The 26,690-nt window shown below is 46.1% G+C and overlaps 1 protein-coding gene and 1 long non-coding RNA gene across 4 annotated transcripts in view; one reads left to right on the forward strand and one right to left on the reverse strand.

Annotated features, from left to right (window-relative positions):
- LOC128136234 (probable global transcription activator SNF2L2) overlaps positions 1-26,690 on the forward strand; it is a 249,047-nt gene that overhangs the window by 125,386 nt on the left and 96,971 nt on the right. For all 3 annotated transcript variants that reach the window (XM_052775473.1, XM_052775474.1, XM_052775476.1), the window contains exons 28-29: positions 4,389-4,466; positions 23,895-24,113. In XM_052775473.1, the coding sequence (XP_052631433.1) occupies positions 4,389-4,466; positions 23,895-24,113 (297 nt within the window). The remainder of the gene's footprint in view (positions 1-4,388; positions 4,467-23,894; positions 24,114-26,690) is intronic.
- Positions 1-26,690, reverse strand: part of LOC128136262 (uncharacterized) — a 75,042-nt gene that overhangs the window by 32,277 nt on the left and 16,075 nt on the right. The window lies entirely within an intron of this gene.

Consider the following 26,690-nt stretch of genomic DNA (forward strand, 5'->3'; position numbering starts at 1 on the left):
AAGAAGTCCAAGGGCGATCAAGAGAGACTTCAGGGCCTTGAGATGACTGGTTAAGGGATCAGGAGCACAACTAGTGTTTTCCTCTATCCTTCCAGTTGCAAGGAATGTTGTTGGAAGAACCAGGAAGACCCAGTTGATCAATACCTGGCTCCATGACTGGTGCCACCGGCAGAATTTGGGGATTTTTGACCATGGGTCAGTCTACACGACACCAGGCCTGCTGGCAACAGATGGGGTACACCTTTCTCAAAGGGGGAAAAGGATCTTTGCGCAAGAGTTAGCAGGGCTCATTGAAAGAGCTTTAAACTAGATTTGAAGGGGAAAGGGATAAAACCGGGCTCACTACAGATAAGCCATGGGATGGCACGCCAATGTTTGCGGGACAGTGTGCTAGCGAGGTCCTTCGGTCTGCTCCACGATGTGCTGAGTACACTGGAGCACATTTGAAATGTCTCTATACTAATGCGCGCAGCATGAGGAATAAACAAGAGGAGCTAGAAGCTTTGGCCGAGTCCCAGAGCTACAGCATCATTGGCATAAGCAAAACCTGGTGGGATGGGTCCTGTGACTGGTGTGCCATGATGGACTGTTATAGGCTCTTCAGGAGGGATAGGCAGGGCAGGCGAGGCGGTGGGGGGGGGGGGGGTGGCGCTGTATGTAAGGGAGGGGTTGGATTGTATGGCACTTGCAGTTGGCGATGACACGGTTGAGAGCCTCTGGGTAAGGATTAAGGGGAAAACAAATAAAGTGGATGTTGTTGTGGGAGTCTACTATCGACCACACAGCCAGAACGATGACATCGATGAATTATTCTACAAGGAATTAAGGGATATCTCTAGATCAGCTGCCCTTGTCCTTATGGGTGATTTTAACTTCCCAGACGTCAACTGGGAATATCATACAGCAGACACAAACAGGTCCAGGAAATTCCTGAAGCATGTTGAAGATAACTTCTTGGTGCAGGTACTAAGGGAGCTGACTAGGAAAGGTGCCCTCCTAGATTTGTTGTTTGCAAACAGAGAGGGACTCGTGGGCAAAGTGGTGATTGGTGGCTGTCTTGGCCACACTGAACACGAAGTAGTTGAGTTTCAAATTGTTGGCGATAGGAGAAAAACTGCCAGCAAAACTTTGACCCTGGATATGGGGAGAGCAGGCTTCGGGCTGCTGAAGGAGCTAGTTAGTAAGGTCCCCTAGGAATCTGCTTTTGAAGGTATTGGGGTCCATGAATGCTGGTCACTTTTTAAGAGCCATCTCTTAAGAGTGCAGGAGCAGGCAATTCCAAAGTGTCGGAAGTCAAGCAAGCAGGGCGGAAGGCCGGCTTGGCTGAGCAGGGATCTTCTTCTAGAACTTAGGCAGAAAAGGAAAGTGTACGGACATTGGAAGCAAGGACAGGCGACACGGGAGGACTACAGAGATGCTGTTCACCACTGTAGGGAGAAATTCACGTGGCCAAAGCTCGATTAGAGTTTAAGCTGGCCAGCACTGTGAAGGACAACAAAAAGGGCTTTTTAAAATATGTTAATAGCAAAAGGAGAATCAGAGATAACATTGGTCCATTGCTTGACGGGGTCAGTCACTTCACAAATAGGGACGCAGACAAAGCGGAGATGTTTAATGCCTTTTTCGCCTCTGTCTTCAACACCGATGATGGGCCCTGGGACCTCCGGAGCCCTGTGTTGGAAGACTGTGACTAGGGGGATGATAAACTCCCAGCCAACTCTGAAGTTGTTTGAGACTTGCTGCTCCAGCTGGATGCACATAAGTCTATGGGGCCCAATGGGGTTCATCCCAGGGTACTGAAAGAGCTGGCCGATGTTATCACGGGACCTCTCTCCATTATTTTTCAATGGTCTTGGGAGTCTGGAGAGGTCCCAGACGACTGGAAGCTGGCAAATGTTGTCCCAATTTTCAAGAAGGGTAAGAAGGAAGACCCTGGTAATTACAGGCCTGTCAGTCTCACTTCAGTGCCTGGTAAAATTATGGAGAAGGTTATTCTGGGATTTATTGAAAAACACTTGAGAGACAATGCGGTCATTGGTCATAGCCAACACAGGTTCACGAGGGGAAAGTCCTGCTTAACTAACTTAATTTCCTTTTATGACAAGGTCACCCATCTAGTTGATCAAGGGAAGCCAGTAGATGTGGGGTTTTTTTGGATTTCAGCAAAGTTTTTGATACTGTCTCTCACGGTATCCTTCTGGACAAAACATCCAGCATACAGCTAGACAAGTCCATAATACATTGGGCGAGCAATTGGCTGACGGGTTGGGCTCAAAGAGTTGTAGTAAATGGGGTTACATCAGGCTGGCGGCCAGTCACCAGTGGGGTTTCCCAGGGCTCAATTTTAGGGCCAGTGCTCTTTAATGTTTTTATAAATGATGTGGACACAGGAATCGAATGTACATTAAGTAAGTTTGCCGATGATACTAAACTAGGAGGAGCTGTGGACTCCCGCGAGGGTAGAGAGGCCTTACAGAGAGATCTGGATAGACTAGAGAGCTGGGCAATCACCAACCGTATAAAATTTAACAAGAGCAAGTGCCGGATTCTGCACCTGGGACGGAGTAATCCTGGTTATACATACAAATTGGGGTATGAGAGGCTGGAGAGCAGTCCCGTGGAAAGAGATCTGGGGGTTTGGGTTGATGGCAAGTTGAATATGAGTCAACAGTGTGCTCTGGCAGCCAAAAGGGCCAACTGTGTCCTGGGGTGCATCAAGCACAGCATCACTAGCCGGTCGAGGGAGGTGATTGTCCCTCTGCACTGGTGCGGCCCCACCTCGAGTACTGTGTGCAGTTTTGGGCGCCTCAATATAAGAAGGACATCAAACTATTGGAGTGTGTCCGGAGGAGGGCGACCAAGATGGTGAAAGGTCTCGAGGGCGAGACTTATGAGGAGTGGCTGAGGTCACTTGGTTTGTTCAGCTTGGAGAAGAGAAGGCTGAGGGGTGACCTCATCGCAGTCTACAACTTTCCTCAAGGGGGGCAGCGGAGGGGGAGGTGCTGATCTCCTCTCTCTGGTGACCAGCGATAGGACATGAGGAAATAGAATGAAGCTGCATCAGAGGAAGTACAGATTGGACATTAGGAAAAGGTTCTTCGCTGAGAGGGTGGTCAGTCACTGGAACAGGCCCCCCCCAGGGAAGCGGTCATGGCACCAAGCCTGTCAGAGTTCAAGGAGCATCTGGACAACACTCTTTTAGCCATATGGTTTAGTTTTAGGTAGTCCTGCGAGGAGCAGGGAGTTGGACTCGATGATCCTTATAGGTCCCTTCCAACTCAAGATATTCTATGATTCACATCTCACTTTGTCAGTGGGCAGTGGTCTACGGAAATATGGATTGGGCAGGCTTTGTTTCTAGGAAAATTTTTTTTTCAGGATCGTTTTCCTTCCTTCTGCTTTGACAGTAAAGACCTTGAGACAAGGGGAGTCAAAAGAATCTCAGTAGACGTAATAAAGGGGGATGAAAGATGATGTTTAGCGCTTACATTGTTGAAATTAGCTGAGGTAGAGACAGTCCTTGATAAGAAGAGCTGGTCCCAAGAACCAGCCAATGAGGCAGAGACAGTTCCTGATAAGAAGCAGGAGCTGGCCCCAAGAGCCAGCTAAGACTGGTCTTGCAGCTTGGGTGAATGCCAAGAAACCACTGAGCCTGCGCAAGAAAAGAGGTTACCAGCGGTGACGAAGAGGAGTCATCTATCTTCATCTCTGCGACCACCAGACGACCACCATAAAGAAGCACTGCGCAAGCGCAGTTGAGAGGAGACTATGGAAATGACCTCTCGGAGCTACTTTTAATATGAAGCGGGGATAGGTCATGCATATGTATAGGCATATTGTGAATATGTAACACTTGACTGTATAAACTTGAAGCGAACTGCCGAGTCGGGCACGCACGACTTTTTGGTGGGACTACCCCCCGTGCTGCCCAGCGCTGAATGAACATACCTACTTTACAATCTCACTGATTGTGGAGTCTGTTTCCGCACGTCAACCTCATAGTGTAGAATGCTATTACTGGGGGAGTGCTGTAGAGCAGCAGAAGGGAAATGTGTATGTTTTAACTGAAAAACAAGCTGACAACTAACTGTGCTTGTGACCCTGAAAAAAACACAAACCAAAATTTCCTGGTTGCATGTTTGCTCACTTCCTCATTCTCAATGTATGAAAGTGATAAGAAGTCCTAATTGTCTCTTTGATTAAGTCTATTTTGTGTTACTTCTGAATCGATGAACAGCTAGGCACTTTCAAATTTTTAGTTTTCATTTGAGCATTTCACACTCCTTTTGAGAGAGAGAGATATCAGTGCAACAGTGGCTCAATGCAAATGGTTGCCTCTCTTTGGACATTGCTTTGTATTTTTCTAATGCCTTTTTCTATTTAAATAGGAAGAAGATGAAGTTCCTGATGATGAGACTCTGAATCAGATGATTGCTCGGCGTGAAGAGGAGTTTGATCTCTTCATGGTAAGTGCGTTATGATGATAAGTAGTATATCTTCTCTAGCCTTTTTAACACTTTTGTTTTGCTAAAGGTGTTATCCTTCTGTGATTCAAATGTTGGATTATTACTGTGGGAGCGAAAGGCTTCATTTTCTCACATTGTTCATCTGGGAAAAGGAAAGAATCTAAACAAGGAACAGCATCCTCACATGACAAACAAAATGCAGAAATCCCTGCTGAGTGGTACAGTGGAACACTCTCCATCCAGAGGAGGATTCATAGATGGTTTGATGGATTTAGACAGTGCAAAACGGATGATCACTGCTTGTCATGCTAATCCTACAGCATTTTTTTTGATGACTCCTCGCTTCTTGTACTCACACGTTACAGTATTAGCTAGGGCAAGTACAGGTATTTAACAAAATAGTAAGACAGGAGATTGATGGTGCTGTTTTCCTTTATTTGGGTTTGCTGAGGATTATGCCAAGGGCTCAGTTAGCTGTGTCTCTGCTACTAAAACTTTTGAACAGTTCTCAAAGCACACCTAGATGACAGTGGTTCAAATGCCACCAATCTATCTGTATTAGTACTTCCCTTGTTGTTAGCATTGATGGAATAATTACTAAAACACCAGTGTAAGTAATTGGCCTTTTGGCAAGTATCCAACGTGGGGATTGCTGGAGGACCTATCAAAATCAGTCCCTTATATTGATACAGTCACAGGAGCACACTTAAATAAATGTTGAAGGGAAACCGCCGTCCCCTATCTTTCTGCACTGGTGGGAGCAGGTTGATCTGTTCTCTAAAGTGAAGCGACACAGATACTCTCACATATGCATAAACATGCAAGTATATCAGGAAGTATCCATGGAGTCAATTGTTAACAGGAACCCCAGATATTACATTCTCACACCATCTCATTCTGTAAAACATAGTCTTTGTACAGCTATGCAAGTTACAAAACTTCAGGTGGACAGTTGGCAAAGGCCATGTTCCCTTATGTGGCAGTGCATTATGTTGTTATTGAAGTGCCAGTCTAGTCCTTTAGGTGCTAAGTTTTATTTAAGGAGTTAAGTTTTTCTCAGACGGCATTAAAGACTTGATGCACTGGAAGTGAATGCTTGCAGGGATCTCTATAATTTTAAAATTTCCCTCAATATAATTCAGATGTAAGGAGATTGGCAAGCCAGAGATCAAGAGATGATAATTTGATCCATAATTCAAAGGAATAATTTCAGCCAAATGTCTCCTTCCTGGCCTCCATCAAAGATACTTGCTTCTGCACACTGTGTGGAATTTCCGGCTGTTGCTATAATCCAACCTCACTAACTGAATGTGGAAGATGATAGATACACAGTGACTGATGTGAATGCTGTTGTGTCATACATCAGGGCTGAAAATGAAGTATCTGGAGTTCACTGTGCTGTAGAAATAGATTTGCTGCCTGAAACAGCATTTTAGTGCTAAAGATCAAGAAAGAAAGAACCAAAGCATGGATTGAAACTCATTGTTTAATTGAAGACTATTTAGAGGGAAAGATGCAAAGATAAGTAGCTCTAAGTGGAAGAAGTGCATCATTGGCTGTGCTTATTAAATCATGACACTCATTTATCACTCCCATCCACTAATTATGCAAAGGTTCTTCTTGAAATATGGCTAGTAAATTTCCATCTTCCATGATGTCAATCAGTTGTTCTTGCAAACTAATCGGAAAGTGTTGCATTTTTATGTTTTTAACAAATGGGTACAAAACCCACTGAAACTCTTCATTTGGAAGATTTCTAAACAGGTTAGGAAATTCTGCTTCCAAGTTTTTTGAGTGTACAGATACGAGAGTTTTTATAGGTGACACACTTGCATCATTTTCAGCAACAAAGTCGCATAATGATGGAAACATTTCCAAAAAGCTGTTTTCAAAATGCTCTCTCCATAGCATGAGTTTCTTTTGAAAAGCAGTTACTTTCTCACGCCTTGTTAAAACGTTACCTTCACCTTGAAGGGAGGCATTAAGTGTGTTTATTTTTTAAAAAATAAGTGCTAGGTAGCATACTACTGGCAGCCACTTGTCCTCACAGAAAAGGTCAGCAAATTTGGAACACTTGTCTTTTTGTGAAAGAAAAATGCGCAACTCAGCTTTAAGTTCAACAACTCTTTTAAGCACTTTGCCATGAGATAACCAGCGAACCTCTGTGTGGTACAAAAGATTTCCATGGTCACTCCACATCTCATTACAAAGTATTGTAAAGATTCTACTATTTACAGGTATTGTTTTTACTAACTTAACCACATTGATGGCATTGTGTAGCACTTTGTGCACTTCTGGCTCCAACATCTTTGCTGTAATAGCTTGCCTATGAATGAGGCAGTGGATGAGTTCCACATGTGGTTCTATCTCTGTAACCTTACCCCGGAATCCTTTTATTATTCCAGTCAAAGCAGCTGCTCCATCGGTGGTTACACTTGCACAGTTTTTCCACAAAGCATTGGTTTTTTATTAAAGAAGTCATTTACTGTCAGGAATATATCATCTCTGGTGCGTTTTTCCTTTAGTGGCTCACAAAAAAGTAGTTCTTTGTGTATTTCATTCTTGAAACAGAATCTAGCAAATACCGTAAGCTGAGACACGTTAGAAACATCTGTACTTTCATCCAACTGCATAGCAACCCTCCCACGCTGTGTAATTGGTTCTAATACTTGTTTCTTCAAATCTTCAGCAATGTTGTCTATGCATCCTTGTCGTGGCTTAACCGAAGCCAGCAACTAAGCACCACGCAGCCGCTCACTCACTTCCCCCCACACCCAGTGGGATGGGGGAGAGAATCGGGAAAAGAAGTAAAACTCGTGGGTTGAGATAAGAACGGTTTAATAGAACAGAAAAGAAGAAACTAATAATGATAATGATAACACTAATAAAATGACAACAGCAGTAATAAAAGGATTGGAATGTACAAACGATGCGCAGTGCAATTGCTCACCACCCGTCAACCGACACCCAGCTAGTCCCCGAGCGGCAATTCCCCCCGCCCCCACTCCCCCCAGTTTATATACTAGATGTGACGTCACGTGGTATGGAATACCCCGTTGGCCACTTTGGGTCAGGTGCCCTGGCTGTGTCCTGTGCCAACTTCTTGTGCCCCTCCAGCTTTCTCGCTGGCTGGGCATGAGAAGCTGAAAAATCCTTGACATTAGTCTAAACACTACTGAGCAACAACTGAAAACATCAGTGTTATCAACATTCTTCGCATACTGAACTCAAAACATAGCACCGTACCAGCTACTAGGAAGACAATTAACTCTATCCCAGCTGAAACCAGGACAGTATCCACCCCTTATTCTATACCATTGACGTCATGCTCAGTTCCCATACCTTCAGTTACATCCTGGTCAATCATCATCACCTTTTCCGTCCCTTTGAGACACATGAAAAATGATATATACATATATGTATATATGTATACACACGCAGAGATATCATTCCTTTAGTTCATGGGTCGTGTTCATAAAATGTTCGTTGAGTTCATTTAGTTCCCGACTCTGGGCTCCATCTGTCATACCAGTCTTTCTGGGCAGGAGGGATGGTGCAAAGTCCTCTCAGTCGGCGGAGCAGGATTGGGCTTCAGTGCAGTGTGATGAGCAGGTGACCTTGGGCGCAGCAGGAGGATGGTGTGCACCGTTGGATTGTTGCATGCTGGAGTCAGTTCTGGTTCCATCACTACTGCGCTTTGCTCAGTTTCATCACAGTTCATTCTTGCTTGATCTAAGTGATTCTTACTATAGTACTATGGATATAGCATATAACAATTATAGTAATGATAACATACAGTAGCAGGGTTATATAGCAACTAATATCATACAGTTTAATTCTGGCTAGTCTCACCTACAATCAAATCCCCTTGAGGCACACATCGGACTTCCCCATCTTTTCGCATCACCCACCAAGTGCACCCAGGCCCCTGAGCAAAAGCAATCCCACGAATGGGTTTGCCTTTGCCTGAGGCAGGAGTAACCCAGACTGTCTTCCCTAGCATATTTTTGATGTGCACTACAGGGACTTCATCCTCTTCTACAGCACGTAAAAGTTCTGAATGGGCAGGGCCACTCCGATTGGCAGATCCTCTGGTGTTAACTAACCAGGTGGCTTTTGCTAAATGTGTATCCCAATGTTTGAAAGTTCCACCCCCCATTGCTCTCAATGTAGTCTTTAACAGTCCATTGTATCGCTCAATTTTCCCAGAGGCTGGTGCATGATAGGGGATATGATACACCCACTCAATGCCATGCTCTTTGGCCCAGGTGTCCATGAGGCTGTTTCGGAAATGAGTCCCGTTGTCTGACTCAGTTCTTTCTGGGGTGCCGTGTCGCCACAAGACCTGCTTTTCAAGGCCCAGGATAGTGTTCCGGGCGGTGGCATGGGGCACAGAATATGTTTCCAGCCATCCAGTGGTTGCTTCCACCATTGTAAGCACATGGCGCTTGCCTTGGCAGGTTTGTGGGAGTGTGATATAGTCAATCTGCCAGGCTTCCCCATATTTATATTTCAGCCATCGCCCTCCATACCACAGGGGCTTTAACCGCTTGGCTTGCTTAATTGCAGCATGTTTCACATTCATGGATGACCTGTGCGATAGTGTCCATGGTCAAGTCCACCCCTCGATCACGAGCCCATCTATATGTTGCATCTCTTCCCTGATGGCCTGAGGTATCATGGGCCCACTGAGCCATAAATAGCTCACCCTTATGTTGCCAGTCCAGGTCCACCTGAGCCACTTCAATCTTGGCAGCCTGATCCACCTGTTCGTTATTTTGATGTTCTTCAGTGGCCCAACTCTTGGGTACGTGAGCATCTACATGACGTACTTTTACAACCAGATGCTCTAGCTGGGACGCAACATCTTGCCACAGTGCGGCAGCCCAGATGGGTTTACCTCTGTGCTGCCAGTTGCTCTGCTTCCATTGCTGTAACCACCCCCACAGGGCATTTGCCACCATCCATGAGACAGTATAGAGATAGAGCACTGGACGCTTCTCTCTTTCAGCAGTCTAACACTAGCTGGATGGCTTTCACTTCTGCAAATTGACTCAATTCACCTTCTCCTTCAGCAGTTTCTGCAACTTGTCGTGTAGGACTCCATACAGCAGCCTTCCACCTCTGATGCTTTCCCACAATGTGACAGGACCCATCAGTGAACAGGGCATATTGCCTCTCATTTTCTGACAGTTTATTATACAGCGGGGCCTCTTCAGCACGTGTCACCTCCTCCTCTGGCGACATTCCAAAATCTTTGCCTTCTGGCCAGTCCATGATCACTTCTAAAATTCCTGGGCGACTGGGGTTTCCTATGCGAGCTCGTTGTGTGATCAGTGCGGCCCACTTACTCCACGTGGCATCAGTTGCATGATGTGTAGAGGAGACCCTCCCTTTGAACATCCAGCCCAGCACTGGCAGTCGGGGTGCTAAGAGGAGCTGTGTTTCAGTACCAACCACTTCTGAGGCAGCTTGAACTCCTTCATATGCTGCCAATATCTCTTTTTCAGTTGGAGTATAGCGAGCCTCGGATCCTCGATATCCCCGACTCCAAAACCCCAGGGGTCGGCCTCGGGTCTCCCCAGGTGCTTTCTGCCAGAGGCTCCAGGTAGGGCCATTCTCTCCAGCTGCAGTATAGAGCACATTTTTAACATCTTGTCCTGCCCGGACTGGCCCAAGGTCTACTGCATGAACAATCTCCCGTTTAATTAGTTCAAAGGCTTGTCGTTGCTCAGGGCCCCATTTAAAATCATTCTTCTTCTGGGTCACTTGATAGAGAGGGCTTACAATCAGACTGTAATTTGGAATATGCATTCTCCAAAAACCCACAACACCTAAGAAGGCCTGTGTTTCCTTTTTATTAGTCGGTGGAGACATAGCTGCTATTTTGTTGATCACATCCATGGGGATCTGACGACGTCCATCTTGCCATTTTATTCCTAAAAACTGGATCTCCTGTGCAGGTCCCTTGACCTTACTTTCTTTTATGGCAAAACCAGCTTTCAGAAGGATTTGGATTATTTTCTTCCCTTTCTCAAAGACTTCTTCTGCTGTGTTGCCCCATACGATGATGTCATCAATGTATTGCAGGTGTTCCGGAGCTTCACCTTTTTCCAGTGCAGCCTGGATTAGTCCATGGCAAATGGTGGGGCTGTGTTTCCACCCCTGGGGCAGTCGATTCCAGGTGTACTGGATGCCCCTCCAAGTGAAAGCAAACTGTGGCCTGCACTCTGCTGCCAAAGGAATGGAGAAAAATGCATTAGCAGTGTCAATTGTGGCATACCACTTGGCTGCCTTTGACTCTAGTTCGTATTGAAGTTCTAGCATATCTGGAACGGCAGCACTCAGCGGTGGCGTAACTTCATTCAGGCCACGATAGTCGACTGTTAGTCTCCACTCCCCATTAGACTTTCGCACTGGACATATGGGACTATCAAAGGGTGAGCGAGTTTTGCTGATCACTCCTTGGCTCTCCAGTTGGCAAATCAACTTGTGGATGGGAATCAGAGAGTCTCGTTTGGTGCGATATTGCCGCCGGTGCACCGTCATGGTAGCAATTGGCACTTGTTGTCCTTTAACCTCCAGCAACCCCACAATCGAAGGGTCTTGAGAGAGACCAGGCAGGGTAGACAGCTGTTCAGTGCCCTCCGTCTCCAAGGCAGCTATACCAAAAGCCCATCGATACCCCTTTGGGTCCTTAAAATACCCTCTCCTGAGGTAGTCTATGCCAAGGATGCACGGGGCCTCTGGGCCAGTCACAATGGGGTGTTTCTGCCATTCATTCCCAGTTAGGCTTACTTCAGCCTCCAATACAGTTAAGTCTTGGGATCCCCCTGTCACACCAGAAATACAGATGGGTTCTGCCCCTTTATAACTTGATGGCATTAGAGTGCACTGTGTGCCGGTGTCTAGTGGAGCCTTGTACTCCTGTGGGTCTAACGTGCCAGGCCATCGAATCCACACAGTCCAATAGACCCGGTTATCCCTTTCCTCCACCCGGCTGGAGGCAGGGCCCCTCTAATTCTGGTCAGAGTATCCAGTATTCACTTCTCGTAAAGTTGGCTCAGAAGTCCCTTCAAGAGGATCAGAAATAAGATCAGCCCTTCTACTCTGTTTGGAAACTGGAGCGCCATTTTTCCTGGTAGAATCCCCTTTTGTGGTGGTTTTTCCTCACAGCTCACGGACCCGTACATTTAGGACCGAGGTAGGTTTTCCATCCCATTTCCTCATGTCCTCTCCATGATCACATAGGTAAAACCACAGGGCACCTCGTGGTGTGTACCTTCTATATTCTCTCTCTCGGGCAGAGGAACGCTCACTCCTAATAGCTGAGACATTGGTCCTTACAGGTGGGGAATAGGACATCTCCTCTTTGATTTGCTGGACATCCTCGGACAGCTTCTCCACAGCCGAAATGCAGGCTTGTAGGGAGGAGGAGAGATTTTCTTCGTATTGACGGAGTTGGCGAGCCACTTCATCCACTGTCGGTGCCTCTTCGTCTTTCCAGGTCATTATCGCCAGTGAGTTGGCATAGGACGATGGTGCGCTCCGTACAAACTTCCGCCACATGGGTCATGTGCATGGGACCTCGTCTGGATCTTTGGGTAATTGTGGGTTGTCCGGGTCATGATGAATCGTCTCTAGCATGGCTAATTCCCTCAAATATTGGATACCTCTCTCCATGGTTGTCCACTTGCTTGATTGACATATAACATCTTCCTTGAAGGGGTACCTTTCCTTCACACTTGACAGGAGTCGCCTCCAGAGGCTGAGGGCTTGTGTCCCTTTTCCAATTGCCTTGTCAATGCCACCTTCCCTGGCAAGCGATCCCAGCTGCTTGGCTTCCCTACCTTCTAATTCCAAGCTATTAGCCCCATTGTCCCAGCATCAGAGGAGCCAGGTGATAATATGCTCACCTATACGGCGGCCAAAATCTTTTCGCATATCCCGCAGCTCACTCAAGGATAGGGACCGGGTTATTACCTCTGGTTCTGCCTCTTCCTCCTGTTCCTGTGATGAGCCTGGGTCATCTTCATCCTTTACTAAGCGAACTGATTTTTTTTTAATGTATCTTCTTCTGTAGGGGGCAACTGATACTGGTCCGCGTTGGTCCGCTGGCTCAGTTGCAGTACTGCTTGCCGAGGTTTGGGTAGCTGCAGTGCTTGTCGCCGGGACTGGAGGGACCACAGTGCCCGTCGCTGTGGTTTGGGTAGCCATAGTGCTCGTCACTGTGGCTAGAGGGACCACAGTGCCCTTCGCCGAGGTTTCAGTAGCCACAGTGCCTGTTGTCTTATTGTTAGATCCAGAGACCTTCTCTTCCCCTTGAGGGTACTGAATAGTGTCGAACAGGGCTCGATAGGCATGGGCCAGGCCCCAGCACGTTGCAGCAATTTGTATCTCTCTGGAGCTGCTGGGGTGACAGCACACCTTTTCCAAATATTTTACTAGTTCTTCTGGATTCTGCACTTGTTCAGAGCTGAATTTCCAAAACATTGGAGGTGCCCACTGTTCTACGTACTTGCCCGTACTACCCCACACACCCTGCCACTCATAATTATCCAGCCTTGGGGCAGATCTCTGGGTGATCTTCTTAAATAGTTGTTTAACCTTAAACAAGAGCTGAACCACATTCAGGAGCATGCTAATTCCTAGCAGTAGGGCTAGGACCGTGCTGGTCTCAGCATCCCAAGGGTATTCAAATTTTTCAAACAACGCCATTAAAACTGGACTGAAGGAGAAGGGAAAAGGGAAGAAAGGTATCCCACCCATAGATTGGCTCTCCAAGTAGGAAACACAGATGGCTCCCCAAGTATAGAAGTGACGACAATGCTGAGTGCAAATACCGGATTAGTCCTACAACCGATGACTTTATCATACCATAAACCAGTGTTACACAATACATCAAAGCGAAAACCTTAATCCACCTCCCATGGATGATAAGCAGCAGCACAGGGACTACATACAGCAAGCGAGGTGATACATAACAGAACTTTAAAAACCAGAGCAACAACTCTAAGAACACATAAATCAACACAGTGACCAGCGACTATTAGACCAATATAATGAATGCTTATAACAAATTTGTTTTAACCAGCTCTGTTCAGGTTTGTAGTTATCTCAACCCTTTGTGGCCCACGTTGGGCGCCAAAATGGACTGTCGTGGTTTAACCCCAGCCAGCAACTAAGCACCACGCACCTTGAAAAATTTGAATACCCTTGGGATGCTGAGACCAGCACGGTCCTAGCCCTACTGCTAGGAATTAGCATGCTCCTGAATGTGGTTCAGCTCTTGTTTAAGGTTAAACAACTATTTAAGAAGATCACCCAGAGATCTGCCCCAAGGCTGGATAATTATGAGTGGCAGGGTGTGTGGGGTAGTACGGGCAAGTACGTAGAACAGTGGGCACCTCCAATGTTTTGGAAATTCAGCTCTGAACAAGTGCAGAATCCAGAAGAACTAGTAAAATATTTGGAAAAGGTGTGCTGTCACCCCAGCAGCTCCAGAGAGATACAAATTGCTGCAACGTGCTGGGGCCTAGCTTATGCCTATTGAGCCCTGTTCGACACCACTCAGTACCCTCAAGGGGAAGAGAAGGTCTCTGGACCTAACAACAAAACGATGATCACTGCGGTCACCCAAACCTCGGCAATGGGCACTGCGGTTATCCAAAACCCAGCAAGCGGTACTGCAACTGAACCAGCAGACCAACCTGCACCAGTATCACTTGCCCCCGTACAGAAAAAGAAATATACAAAAAAATCAGTTTGCTTAGCGAAGGATGAAGGTGAACCAGGGCCATCACAGGAACAGGAGGAAGAGGCAGAACCAGAGGTAATAACCCGGTCCCTATCCTTGAGTGAGCTGCGGGATATGCGAAAAGATTTTGGCCGCCGTATAGGTGAGCATATTATCACCTGGCTCCTCCGATGCTGGGACAATGGGGCTAATAGCTTGGAATTAGAAGGTAGGGAAGCCAAGCAGCTGGGATCGCTTGCCAGGGAAGGTGGCATTGACAAGGCAATTGGAAGAGGGACACAAGCCCTCAGCCTCTGGAGGCGACTCCTGTCAAGTGTGAAGGAAAGGTACCCCTTCAAGGAAGATGTTATATGTCAATCAAGCAAGTGGACAACCATGGAGAGAGGTATCCAATATCTGAGGGAATTAGCCATGCTAGAGACGATTCATTATGACCCGGACAACCCACAATTACCCAAAGATCCAGACGAGGTCCCATGCACACGACCCATGTGGCGGAAGTTTGTACGGAGCGCACCATCGTCCTATGCCAACTCACTGGCAATAATGACCTGGAAAGACGAAGAGGCACCGACAGTGGATGAAGTGGCTCGCCAACTCCGTCAATACGAAGAAAATCTCTCCTCCTCCCTACAAGCTTGCATTTCGGCTGTGGAGAAGCTGTCCGAGGATGTCCAGCAAATCAAAGAGGAGATGTCCTACTCCCCACCTGTAAGGACCAATGTCTCAGCTATTAGGAGTGAGCGTTCCTCTGCCCGAGAGAGAGAATATAGAAGGTACACACCACGAGGTGCCCTGTGGTTTTACCTATGTGATCATGGAGAGGACATGAGGAAATGGGATGGAAAACCTACCTCGGTCCTAAATGCACGGGTCCGTGAGCTGTGAGGAAAAACCACCACAAAAGGGGATTCTCCCATGAAAAATGGCGCTCCAGTTTCCAAACAGAGTAGAAGGGCTGATCTTATTTCTGATCCTCTTGAAGGGACTTCTGAGCCAATTTTACGAGAAGTGAATACTGGATACTCTGACCAGAATTAGAGGGGCCCTGCCTCCAGCCGGGTGGAGGAAAGGGATAACCGGGTCTATTGGACTGTGTGGATTCGATGGCCTGGCACGTTAGACCCACAGGAGTACAAGGCTCCACTAGACACCGGCACACAGTGAACTCTAATGCCATCAAGCTATAAAGGGGCAGAACCCATCTGTATTTCTGGTGTGACAGGGGGATCCCAAGACTTAACTGTATTGGAGGCTGAAGTAAGCCTAACTGGGAATGAATGGCAGAAACACCCCATTGTGACTGGCCCAGAGGCCCCGTGCATCCTTGGCATAGACTATCTCAGGAGAGGGTATTTTAAGGACCCAAAGGGGTATCGATGGGCTTTTGGTATAGCTGCCTTGGAGACGGAGGGCACTGAACAGCTGTCTACCCTGCCTGGTCTCTCTCAAGACCCTTCGATTGTGGGGTTGCTGGAGGTTAAAGGACAACAAGTGCCAATTGCTACCATGACGGTGCACCGGCGGCAATATCGCACCAAACGAGACTCTCTGATTCCCATCCACAAGTTGATTTGCCAACTGGAGAGCCAAGGAGTGATCAGCAAAACTCGCTCACCCTTTAATAGTCCCATATGTCCAGTGCGAAAGTCTAATGGGGAGTGGAGACTAACAGTCGACTATCGTGGCCTGAATGAAGTTACGCCACCGCTGAGTGCTGCCGTTCCAGATATGCTAGAACTTCAATACGAACTAGAGTCAAAGGCAGCCAAGTGGTATGCCACAATTGACACTGCTAATGCATTTTTCTCCATTCCTTTGGCAGCAGAGTGCAGGCCACAGTTTGCTTTCACTTGGAGGGGCATCCAGTACGCTTGGAATCGATTGCCCCAGGGGTGGAAACACAGCCCCACCATTTGCCATGGACTAATCCAGACTGCACTGGAAAAAGGTGAAGCTCCGGAACACCTGCAATACATTGATGACATCATCGTATGGGGCAACACGGCAGAAGAAGTCTTTGAGAAAGGGAAGAAAATAATCCAAATCCTTCTGAAAGCCGGTTTTGCCATAAAAGAAAGTAAGGTCAAGGGACCTGCACAGGAGATCCAGTTTTTAGAAATAAAATGGCAAGATGGACGTCGTCAGATCCCCATGGATGTGATCAACAAAATAGCAGCTATGTCTCCACCGACTAATAAAAAGGAAACACAGGCCTTCTTAGGTGTTGTGGGTTTTTGGAGAATGCATATTCCAAATTACAGTCTGATTGTAAGCCCTCTCTATCAAGTGACCCAGAAGAAGAATGATTTTAAATGGGGCCCTGAGCAACGACAAGCCTTTGAACAAATTAAACGGGAGATTGTTCATGCAGTAGCCCTTGGGCCAGCCCAGGCAGGACAAGATGTTAAAAATGTGCTCTATACTGCAGCTGGAGAGAATGGCTCTACCTGGAGCCTCTGGCAGAAAGCACCTGGGGAGACCCGAGGCCGACCCCTGGGGTTTTGGAGTCGGGGATACAGAGGATCCGAGGCTCGCTATACTCCAACTGAAAGAGAGATATTGGCAGCATATGAAGGAGTTCAAGCTGCCTCAGAAGTGGTTGGTACTGAAACACAGCTCCTCTTAGCACCCCGACTGCCAGTGCTGGGCTGGATGTTCAAAGGGAGGGTCTCCTCTACACATCACGCAACTGATGCCACGTGGAGTAAGTGGGCCGCACTGATCACACAATGAGCTCGCATAGGAAACCCCAGTCGCCCAGGAATTTTAGAAGTGATCATGGACTGGCCAGAAGGCAAAGATTTTGGAATATTGCCAGAGGAGGAGGTGACACGTGCTGAAGAGGCCCCGCTGTATAATAAACTGTCAGAAAATGAGAGGCAATATGCCCTGTTCACTGATGGGTCCTGTCGCATTGTGGGAAAGCATCGGAGGTGGAAGGCTGTTGTATTGAGTCCTACATGACAAGTTGCAGAAACTGCTGAAGGAGAAGGTGAATCGAGTCAGTTTGCAGAAGTGAAAGCCATCCAGCTAGCGTTAGACATTGCTGAAAGAGAGAAGCGTCCAGTGCTCTATCTCTATACTGTCTCATGGATGGTGGCAAATGCCCTGTGGGGGTGGTTACAGCAATGGAAGCAGAGCAACTGGCAGCACAGAGGTACACCCATCTGGGCTGCCGCACTGTGGCAAGATGTTGCGTCCCAGCTAGAGCATCTGGTTGTAAAAGTACGTCACGTAGATGCTCATGTACCCAAGAGTCGGGCCACTGAAGAACATCAAAATAACGAACAGGTGGATCAGGCTGCCAAGATTGAAGTGGCTCAGGTGGACCTGGACTGGCAACATAAAGGTGAGCTATTTATGGCTCAGTGGGCCCATGATACCTCAGGCCATCAGGGAAGAGATGCAACATATAGATGGGCTCGTGATCGAGGGGTGGACTTGACCATGGACACTATCGCACAGGTCATCCATGAATGTGAAACATGTGCTGCAATTAAGCAAGCCAAGCGGTTAAAGCCCCTGTGGTATGGAGGGCGATGGCTGAAATATAAATATGGGGAAGCCTGGCAGATTGACTATATCACACTCCCACAAACCTGCCAAGGCAAGCGCCATGTGCTTACAATGGTGGAAGCAACCACCGGATGGCTGGAAACATATTCTGTGCCCCATGCCACCGCCCGGAACACTATCCTGGGCCTTGAAAAGCAGGTCTTGTGGCGACACGGCACCCCAGAAAGAACTGAGTCAGACAACGGGACTCATTTCCGAAACAGCCTCATGGACACCTGGGCCAAAGAGCATGGCATTGAGTGGGTGTATCATATCCCCTATCATGCACCAGCCTCTGGGAAAATTGAGCGATACAATGGACTGTTAAAGACTACATTGAGAGCAATGGGGGGGGTGGAACCTTCAAACATTGGGATACACATTTAGCAAAAGCCACCTGGTTAGTCAACACCAGAGGATCTGCCAATCGGAGTGGCCCTGCCCAGTCAGAACTTTTACGTGCTGTAGAAGGGGATAAAGTCCCTGTAGTGCACATCAAAAATATGCTAGGGAAGACAGTCTGGGTTACTCCTGCCTCAGGCAAAGGCAAACCCATTCGTGGGATTGCTTTTGCTCAGGGGCCTGGGTGCACTTGGTGGGTGATGCGAAAAGATGGGGAAGTCCGATGTGTGCCTCAAGGGGATTTGATTGTAGGTGAGACTAGCCAGAATTAAACTGTATGATATTAGTTGCTATATAACCCAGCTACTGTATGTTATCATGACTATAATTGTTATATGCTATATCCATAGTACTATAGTAAGAATCACTTAGATCAAGCAAGAATGAACTGTGATGAAACTGAGCAAAGCGCAGTAGTGATGGGACCAGAACTGACTCCGGCATGCAACAATCCAACGGTGCACACCATCCTCCTGCTGCGTCCAATGTCACCTGCTCATCACACTGCACTGAAGCCCAATCCTGCTCCACCGACTGAGAGGACTTTGCACCATCCCTCCTGCCCAGAAAGACTGGTATGACAGATGGAGCCCAGAGTCGGAAACTAAATGAACATTTTATGAACATGACCCATGAACTAAAGGAATGATATCTCTGTGTGTGTATACATATATGTATATATATATATCATTGTTCATATGTCTTAAAGGGATGGAAAGGTGATGATGATTGACCAGGATGTAACTGAAGGTATGGGAACTGAGCATGACGTCAATGGTATAGAATAAGGGGTGGATACTGTCCTGGTTTCAGCTGGGATAGAGTTAATTGTCTTCCTAGTAGCTGGTACAGTGCTATGTTTTGAGTTCAGTTTGCGAAGAATGTTGATAACACTGATGTTTTCAGTTGTTGCTCAGTAGTGTTTAGACTAATGTCAAGGATTTTTCAGCTTCTCATGCCCAGCCAGCGAGAAAGCTGGAGGGGCACAAGAAGTTGGCACAGGACACAGCCAGGGCACCTGACCCAAAGTGGCCAATGGGGTATTCCATACCACGTGACGTCACATCTAGTATATAAACTGGGGGGAGTGGGGGCAGGGGGAATCGCCTCTCGGGGACTAGCTGGGTGTTGATCGGTGGGTGGTGAGCAATTGCACTGCGCATCATTTGTATATTCCAATCCTTTTATTAGTGTTATCATTATCATTATTAGTTTCTTCCTTTCTGTTCTATTAAACTGTTCTTATCTCAACCCACGAGTTTTACTTCTTTTCCTGATTTTCTCCCCCATCCCACTGGTGCTTAGTTGCTGGCTGGGGTTAAACCATGACACCCCCCCAGCTATCCATCAGTAGGCATGGGCCAGGCCCCAACACAACATTGGAATTCGCTGTGTTTCATTGGGGCAGGCAAGGCTTCTCTCTTTCAAATGCTATACTAATTCAATGGCATTACATGCCTGTATAGGTGTAAAATCCCAGGCTAACAGAGGTGATAATGGCCCTGCGCACTTACCCAAATCCTCCCATACACCCTAACACCCAGGGATCGACAGCTTCAGGATATGTTCCTGTGTGGTATTCCCAATTAGTTGTTTAACCTTATGAACATTAATCAAAATGAATACCAGGCTCATGACACATCCCAGTGCAAACAGTCTGATTGCATAAGGATAGTCAAGAAACTGAAAGACCGTTACAAGAACCCTGGAAAGACCTATCCTGGAGGAGAGGAAAGGGTATGCACCATTATTCCCTCTCTCCACAAAGCGTGTCTCAGAGGAGAAAAGGGGAAAAGTGTAATTGCTAATTTTCTCCATGAGATCGTTCTTGGAGTACTGGGACAGCAGCCCAAATACCAGATTAGGCTCCAGGCCAGTGCTCATATCTCTCCCAGGCAAAACCAAACCAAGTGATAAACAAGACAGCAAACAGCAACAATTGAAAAGTCATTAACAATTCTTGGAGTTTGTTGTACAGCAGGAAAGAGATGAAGCACCAGAGCAGGGGAGGGAACACATAAATTAGCATCCAGAGTGTATTGGATTTGTGTGGCAAGGTTTTGGTAGTGGGGGGGTTACAGGGGTGGCTTCTGTAAGAAGTTGCTGGAAGCTTCCCCTGTGTCCGACAGAGCCAATACCAGCCGGCTCTAAGATGGACCCACCGCTGGCCAAGGCCGAGCCAATCAGCGATAGTGGTAATGCCTCTGTGATAACATTTTTAAGAAGGAAAAAAGTTGCTGGGAGGGACAGAAATGGCAGCCGGAGAGAGAGTGAGAACATATAAGAGAAACAACCCTGCAGACACCAAGGTCAGTGAAGAAGGAGGGGGAGGAGATGCTCCAGGTACCAGAGCAGAGATTCCCCTGCAGCCCATGGTGAAGACCATGGTGAGACAGGCTGTCCCCCTGCAGCCCATGGAGGTCCACGGTGGAGCAGATATCCACCTGCAGCCTGTGGAGGACCCCACGCTGGAGCAGGTGGGTGCCTGAAGGAGGCTGTGACCCCGTGGGAAGCCCACGCTGGAGCAGGCTCCTGGCAGGACCTGCGGATCTGTGGAGAGAGGAGCCCACGGAGCAGGTTTTCTGGCAGGACTTGTGACCCCGCGGGGGACCCACGCTGGAGCAGTCTGTGCCTGAAGGACTGCACACTGTGGAAAGGACCCATGCTGGAACAGTTCGTGAAGAACTGCAGCCCGTGGGAAGGACCCACGTTGGAGAAATTCATGGAGGACTGTCTCCTGTGGGAGGGACCCCACGCTGGAGCAGGGGAAGAGTGTGATGAGTCCTCCCCCTGAGGAAGATGAAGCGGCAGAAAATAACGTGTGATGAACTGACCATAAACCCCATTCCCCGTCCCCCTGTGCCGCTGGGGGGTTGGTAGAGAATCCAGGAGTGAAGTTGTGCCCGGGAAGAAGGGAGGGGTGGAGGGAAGGTGTTCTGAGATTTGGTTTTATTTCTCATTACCCTACTCTGGTTGATTTGTAATAAATTGAGTTAATTTTCCCCAAGCTGAGTCTGTTTTGCCTGTGATGGTAATTGGTGAGTGATCTCTCCTGTCCTTATCTTGACCCACAAGCCCTTTGTTATATTTTCTCTCCCCTGTCCAGCTGAGGAGGGGGAGTGATAGAACAGCTTTGGTGGGCACCTGGCATCCAGCCAGGGTTAACCCACCACACAGAGTAAATACATCAGCGTCATGACCAGCAACAACAAGTAATAGCCTACCAAGTAACAACTCAGCTAAACAGGTGTAACGGCTAGAAGTTCAGTCTAGCACACTCTGATCAAATCTGTTATTATCTCAAACCCCTCGAGCCCCATGTTGGGCTCCAAAAAGGACTGTGGTGGCTTGACCCCAGCTGGCAGGTAAGCCCCATTCAGTCACTCGCTCACTCTCCCCCCCCCCGCAGTAGAATGGGGGAGAGAATCAGAACGGCAAAAGTGAAAAAAAACAACCTCATGGGTTGAGATAAAGACAGTTTAATAAACAAAGGAAAGAGGAAGGAAAAAAACCACAAACCAAACAAGTGATACAAAGGCAATCACTCACCACCTCCCACAAGTAGACTGATGCCCAGCCAGTTCCCGAGCAATGGCTACCTACCCCAAAACATCCTCCCCTCCGTTTTTATTGCTGAGCATGACGTTATTTGGTATGGAATATCTCTTTGGTCAGGTCAGGTCAGCTGTCCCGGCTGTGTCCCTTCCCAACTTCTTGCAGCCTACCCTCTGTGGGGAGCAGAGTGAGAAACAGAGAAGGCCTTGATGCTGTACAAACACTGTTCAGCAACAGTGAAAACTCTGGTGTGTTATTAACAGTGTTTTGGTTACAAATCCAAAATACAGCACCATGTGGGTGGCTATGAGGAAAATTAACTCCATCCCAGCCAGACCCACTACATGGCATTTGAGTTAAAAGTCAGTGGGTTTAAGATGAGTGGTTTTTTTATATAAGGACAGTTATAGTTGCAATTTAGTAAGAATAAGATAACTTTTCGAAGGTCAGCAGTATTGTGTGCTTTTTGAAATTGAAAGTTTTAGGCCCTAATTTTACCAAAGCATGCATTCTTTGCTCACATATAAGCATTTGTAGCATATTAATTTCTTTGTTTCTAGGCTTTTGCCCTCACTGAGGACACTGTGAATATAATTACTTTGTTATTTTAAATAAAATAAGGTGGAGCTCTTTTGTAAATATATGTTTTGCTAAAACATGGGAAGATGAGACTAGAGGTTTCTCAGAGATAAAGGGGATTTGAATAGAATATTTTGAGAAAAAGCAAATGGTTATTTGTCTCTCATTTCTCATCTTGATTGGGAGTGTCTTTAATTTTCTCTGTTATGCTCTTTCCTTTCAAAAAAACAGCAGCTAACATATCCTTAGTTCTTCAGTCTGTACTTTTCAAATGCAAGCATATTAATCAGTGAAAAAATAAATACAATTTTTGGGCATTATGTATTTCATTAAAGTTCGTTACTAAATAATAGAAAAGTATTTTGATTTGGGCTTTGTTTGACTACAGATCTTCATTTCTTGCCAGTTGGCAGGTTTGTCAATAAACTAAACCACGTGTGCCCAGTTTGAATGAATACATTGTTTAAAAGGGGGAATACGAAATTCTGCTATGCAAATAGAAGTCCATACAGTCACTTCCCCATTATGAAGTAATGAAATATGGAATATCATTGATTCTGGAATCTAGTTGGACCTGCATAGTCAGGTTGCATGTATTTCATGCTGTTTTTCATCTGGATTTAGAAATCAGATCATAGGATAATTCAGGTTAGAAGGGACCTCCGGAAGTGTCTAGTCCTACCTTCTACTGAAAGCAAGGTCAGCTATGAAATCAGACCAGGTTGCTCAGGGCTTTATCCAGGGTGGAGACTGCACAACCTCTCTGGGTAATCTGTTCCACTGGTGAAAATGCTTTTCCTCATATCCAGTCTGAACCTCTCTTCTTTCAAATTATGCCTGTTGTCTCTCATATTCCCAACATGTACCACTTCCTCGTACGTATTGGAAAGCTACTATTAGGTGTCCCGAAGTCTTCTCTTCTCCAGGCTGAACAAGCCCAGTCCCCTCAGCCTCTCTTCACAGGGCATGTGCTCCAGCCCTGTGACCATCTTGGTGGCCCTCTGCTGAACTCTCCCCAGTTCATCAAAGTTTTTCTTTTTTTGGGGACCCAAATCTGGATACAGTATTGTAGATGTGGTCTAACAAGCCCTCAAGCATATCAACTTAAAATCCCCCCCTCCAATTTGGTGTCATCTGCAAACTTTATGAGCAAGCACGCTGTCACCTCTTCCATATCATTTATAAAGATGCTAAATAGGACAGGTCCCAGGATATACCCCTGTGGTACTACACTCGTGACTGGTCTCCATGTAGAGTACGACCCATTAACAACTACTCTTTGTGCCAGATTATCCAGCCAGGTTTTTTTACACATCTGGTTGTCCACCCATCCAGACTATAATATTCTTCACTTCAGTGAAATTTACTTTGTAATAATGAATTTGATTGAAGATGAACTTTCATGTGGGGATATTCCTTTTTATAGTGGCATTTTATAAGTATTGGGGTGGAGGAGGAAAATGCCACCAGAGGAGTTGGTTTAAAGTTTCAAGCATAAGTAAATAACCAGCTATTCCCATGGTTTATTTAATCAAGACCCTTCAAATTGTTGTATCTTTTCCCAACTGCCATTGCAGCGCATGGACATGGATCGTCGTAGGGAAGATGCCAGAAACCCCAAGCGCAAGCCCCGCTTGATGGAAGAGGATGAATTGCCATCTTGGATTATTAAGGATGATGCTGAAGTTGAAAGGCTCACATGTGAGGAAGAGGAAGAGAAAATATTTGGAAGAGGGTCCCGTCAGCGCAGGGATGTGGACTATAGTGATGCTCTTACAGAGAAACAGTGGCTACGGGTACGTATTGCTTTTTTCTTTTTGACAGTTGCTATTTGCGGGGGGGGGGGATGTTTTCATTGAAGAATACAAAGTTGCACAAGTGAAAACACCATGTAATATCTAAGGTCCATGTATTCTTATTATTCCGTTTTTACAACTGCTCAAGACATAACTTGGGTTTCAAGCTATGTTGCTGAAGCTTAACTCATTACTAGATGCAGAATCATGATTATAGTTGTTTTCTATTGCAACTATTCTGTGGCCATAGATATTGAAATATTTCACTTATGTTTTTTGACACACTAAGATTGTCATCATTAAGAGACTTTTCAGTTTAAAGTATGGGAAACCTATGATCATTGTGCATTACAGCTTTCTGTGCTGCAAGTGTATAAGAAAAAACCCAAACTGATCAATTTTAAAGGTTTGGAAACTTTCAAGCAAGTCTTTCTCTTAAGCTTTTTTATTTCCCAGTGAGATCAAAAAACTCAATGAGGACCATGTTGCAGGATTTCCATGCCTGAAAGTAAAAAATCTAAACTTACTCTCACTGAATCTATGATTTTGTTGCCCTTAAGGATTTCTTGTCATTCCTCTGCTTAAAAAAAAGCAGATAATGAAAATGCTTAAAAATGCTTACAAAAAGCATTAGATAATGAACACTAATGTATATGGCTTTTCAGAATGTTAATATCAGGGGTGGTAAAGAAATTAGGTTTGATCTATAGAAAGTCTTGTCAAAACCAGGAAATTTCATAATTTTTAACTAAATTATGATTTCTAAAGCATATTAGTAAGATTTTTCATGTACAGAACTAGTCTCTGTGATTTGATAGGTAGTATTCTACCATGGTAGAACAATCACATGCTTATGTGGTTGACACTAATACACAGTGCAGCTAGGACCATAAAAACTAGGGAAAAAACACCAAAATAAAGTGTATATCGGGTAGATCTGCTCAAGCTCATTTTAAACTAGTTAGCTTCAGTACTGAAATACTCTGGCTATGGCAAAAGCTCAGCTTGGACTTTCGTACTTTACTTCTCAGGTCGGTTTTGTACTCAATGTTAAGCCATTTTCTGTCAAAAAATAATAGCCCTCAAGAAGTCATCTTTCTACCTCAAGGCAAGATCAGCTATTCCTATGTCATTCCTTATAGATGTTTGCCTAAAGGTCTCCACTGATGGAAAATTTAGAACTCCCTAAGGGAAGCTATTGCTGTGATTTAGTTTTCCCTAATACCTGAATTTCCCTAATCTGAATTTCTTTGCTGGTTTTTAAGTGCATTACTTCTTGTTCTGTTCACTGTGATCATGAAGAACAGGTTGTTCACTTCTTTTTTTCCCCCAACATCTTTTTATGTCTTAAAAGACTGTTATCATAACCCTGCTTAGTCTTTTTTTCTTTGTTAACAATCCCTGCTCATATGATCTTTTCCCATAGGCCCTGTTTTCTAGACCTCTGATCATTTTCGTTCAACTTCCATAAACTCTCTCCAAGTGATTAACAACTTTAAGTTTTATTCAAAGCTAAACACCAATACTCCAGGTACAGCCTTGCCTGAATAAAAGGGAAGAGTTCTTTCACATAACTGCTAGGGTGTTTATACATCATGGTATAGTGTTTTTCTATTTTCTCAGCAGTACAGACACTGACTTGTGTTCAACTTATGATCCAGTATAAACCCTCAATCACTTTCTATGAAACTACTCCCTATCCAATTTTTCCATATCTTTTTTTGTACAGTTGTGGTGTGTTGACCTTGGCTGCCTGCCAAATGCCCACCTAGCCACTCTCTCACTCCCCCTCCACAACAGGACAGGGGGAGAAAATAAGATAGAAAAGCTTGTGGGTCGAGATAAGGACAGGGAGATCACTTACCAATCACTGTCACAGGCAAAACAGACTCAACTTGGGGAAAATTAATTTAATTTATTGCCAATTAATAATAGAGTAGCATGGCAATAAACAAAGACAAAAGTAAAAACACCTTCCCCCCACCCCTCCCTTCTTCCCAGGCTCAACTTTAGTCCTCCCCCCACTCTGAGAAGCACAGAGGGATGGGGAATGGGGGTTGTGGTCAGTTCATAATGCTTTGTCTCTGCCACTCCTTCCTCCTCACGCTCTTCCCCTGCTCCAGTGTGGGGTCCCTCCCACGGGAGACAGTCCTTCATGAACTGCTTCAATGTGGGTCTCTCCCATGGGCTGCAGTCCTTCAGGAACAGACTGCTCCAGCATGGGTGCTATCCACAGGGCACAGCTCCTGCCAGAAAACCTGCTCCTGCGTGGGACTATCTCCACAGGCTGCAGCTTCCTTCAGGGCATATCCATCTGCTGAGGCGTGGGCCCCTCCACGGGCTGTAGTGTGGATATCTGCTCTGATGTGGTCCTCTGTGGGCTGCAGGGGGACTACCTGCTTCACCATGGTCTTCACCACAGGCTTCAAGGGAATCTCTGCTCCAACACCTGGAGCACTTCCTCCCCATCCTTCTCTGACCTTGGTGTCTGCAGGGTTGTTTCTCTCACATTTTTCTCACTCCTCTCTCTCACAGCTGCTGTGCAGCATATTTTACCCTTTTGTAAATATGTTATTA

This window comes from Harpia harpyja, chromosome W (assembly GCF_026419915.1).
Source record: "Harpia harpyja isolate bHarHar1 chromosome W, bHarHar1 primary haplotype, whole genome shotgun sequence".
NCBI classification, from domain to species: domain Eukaryota; kingdom Metazoa; phylum Chordata; class Aves; order Accipitriformes; family Accipitridae; genus Harpia; species Harpia harpyja.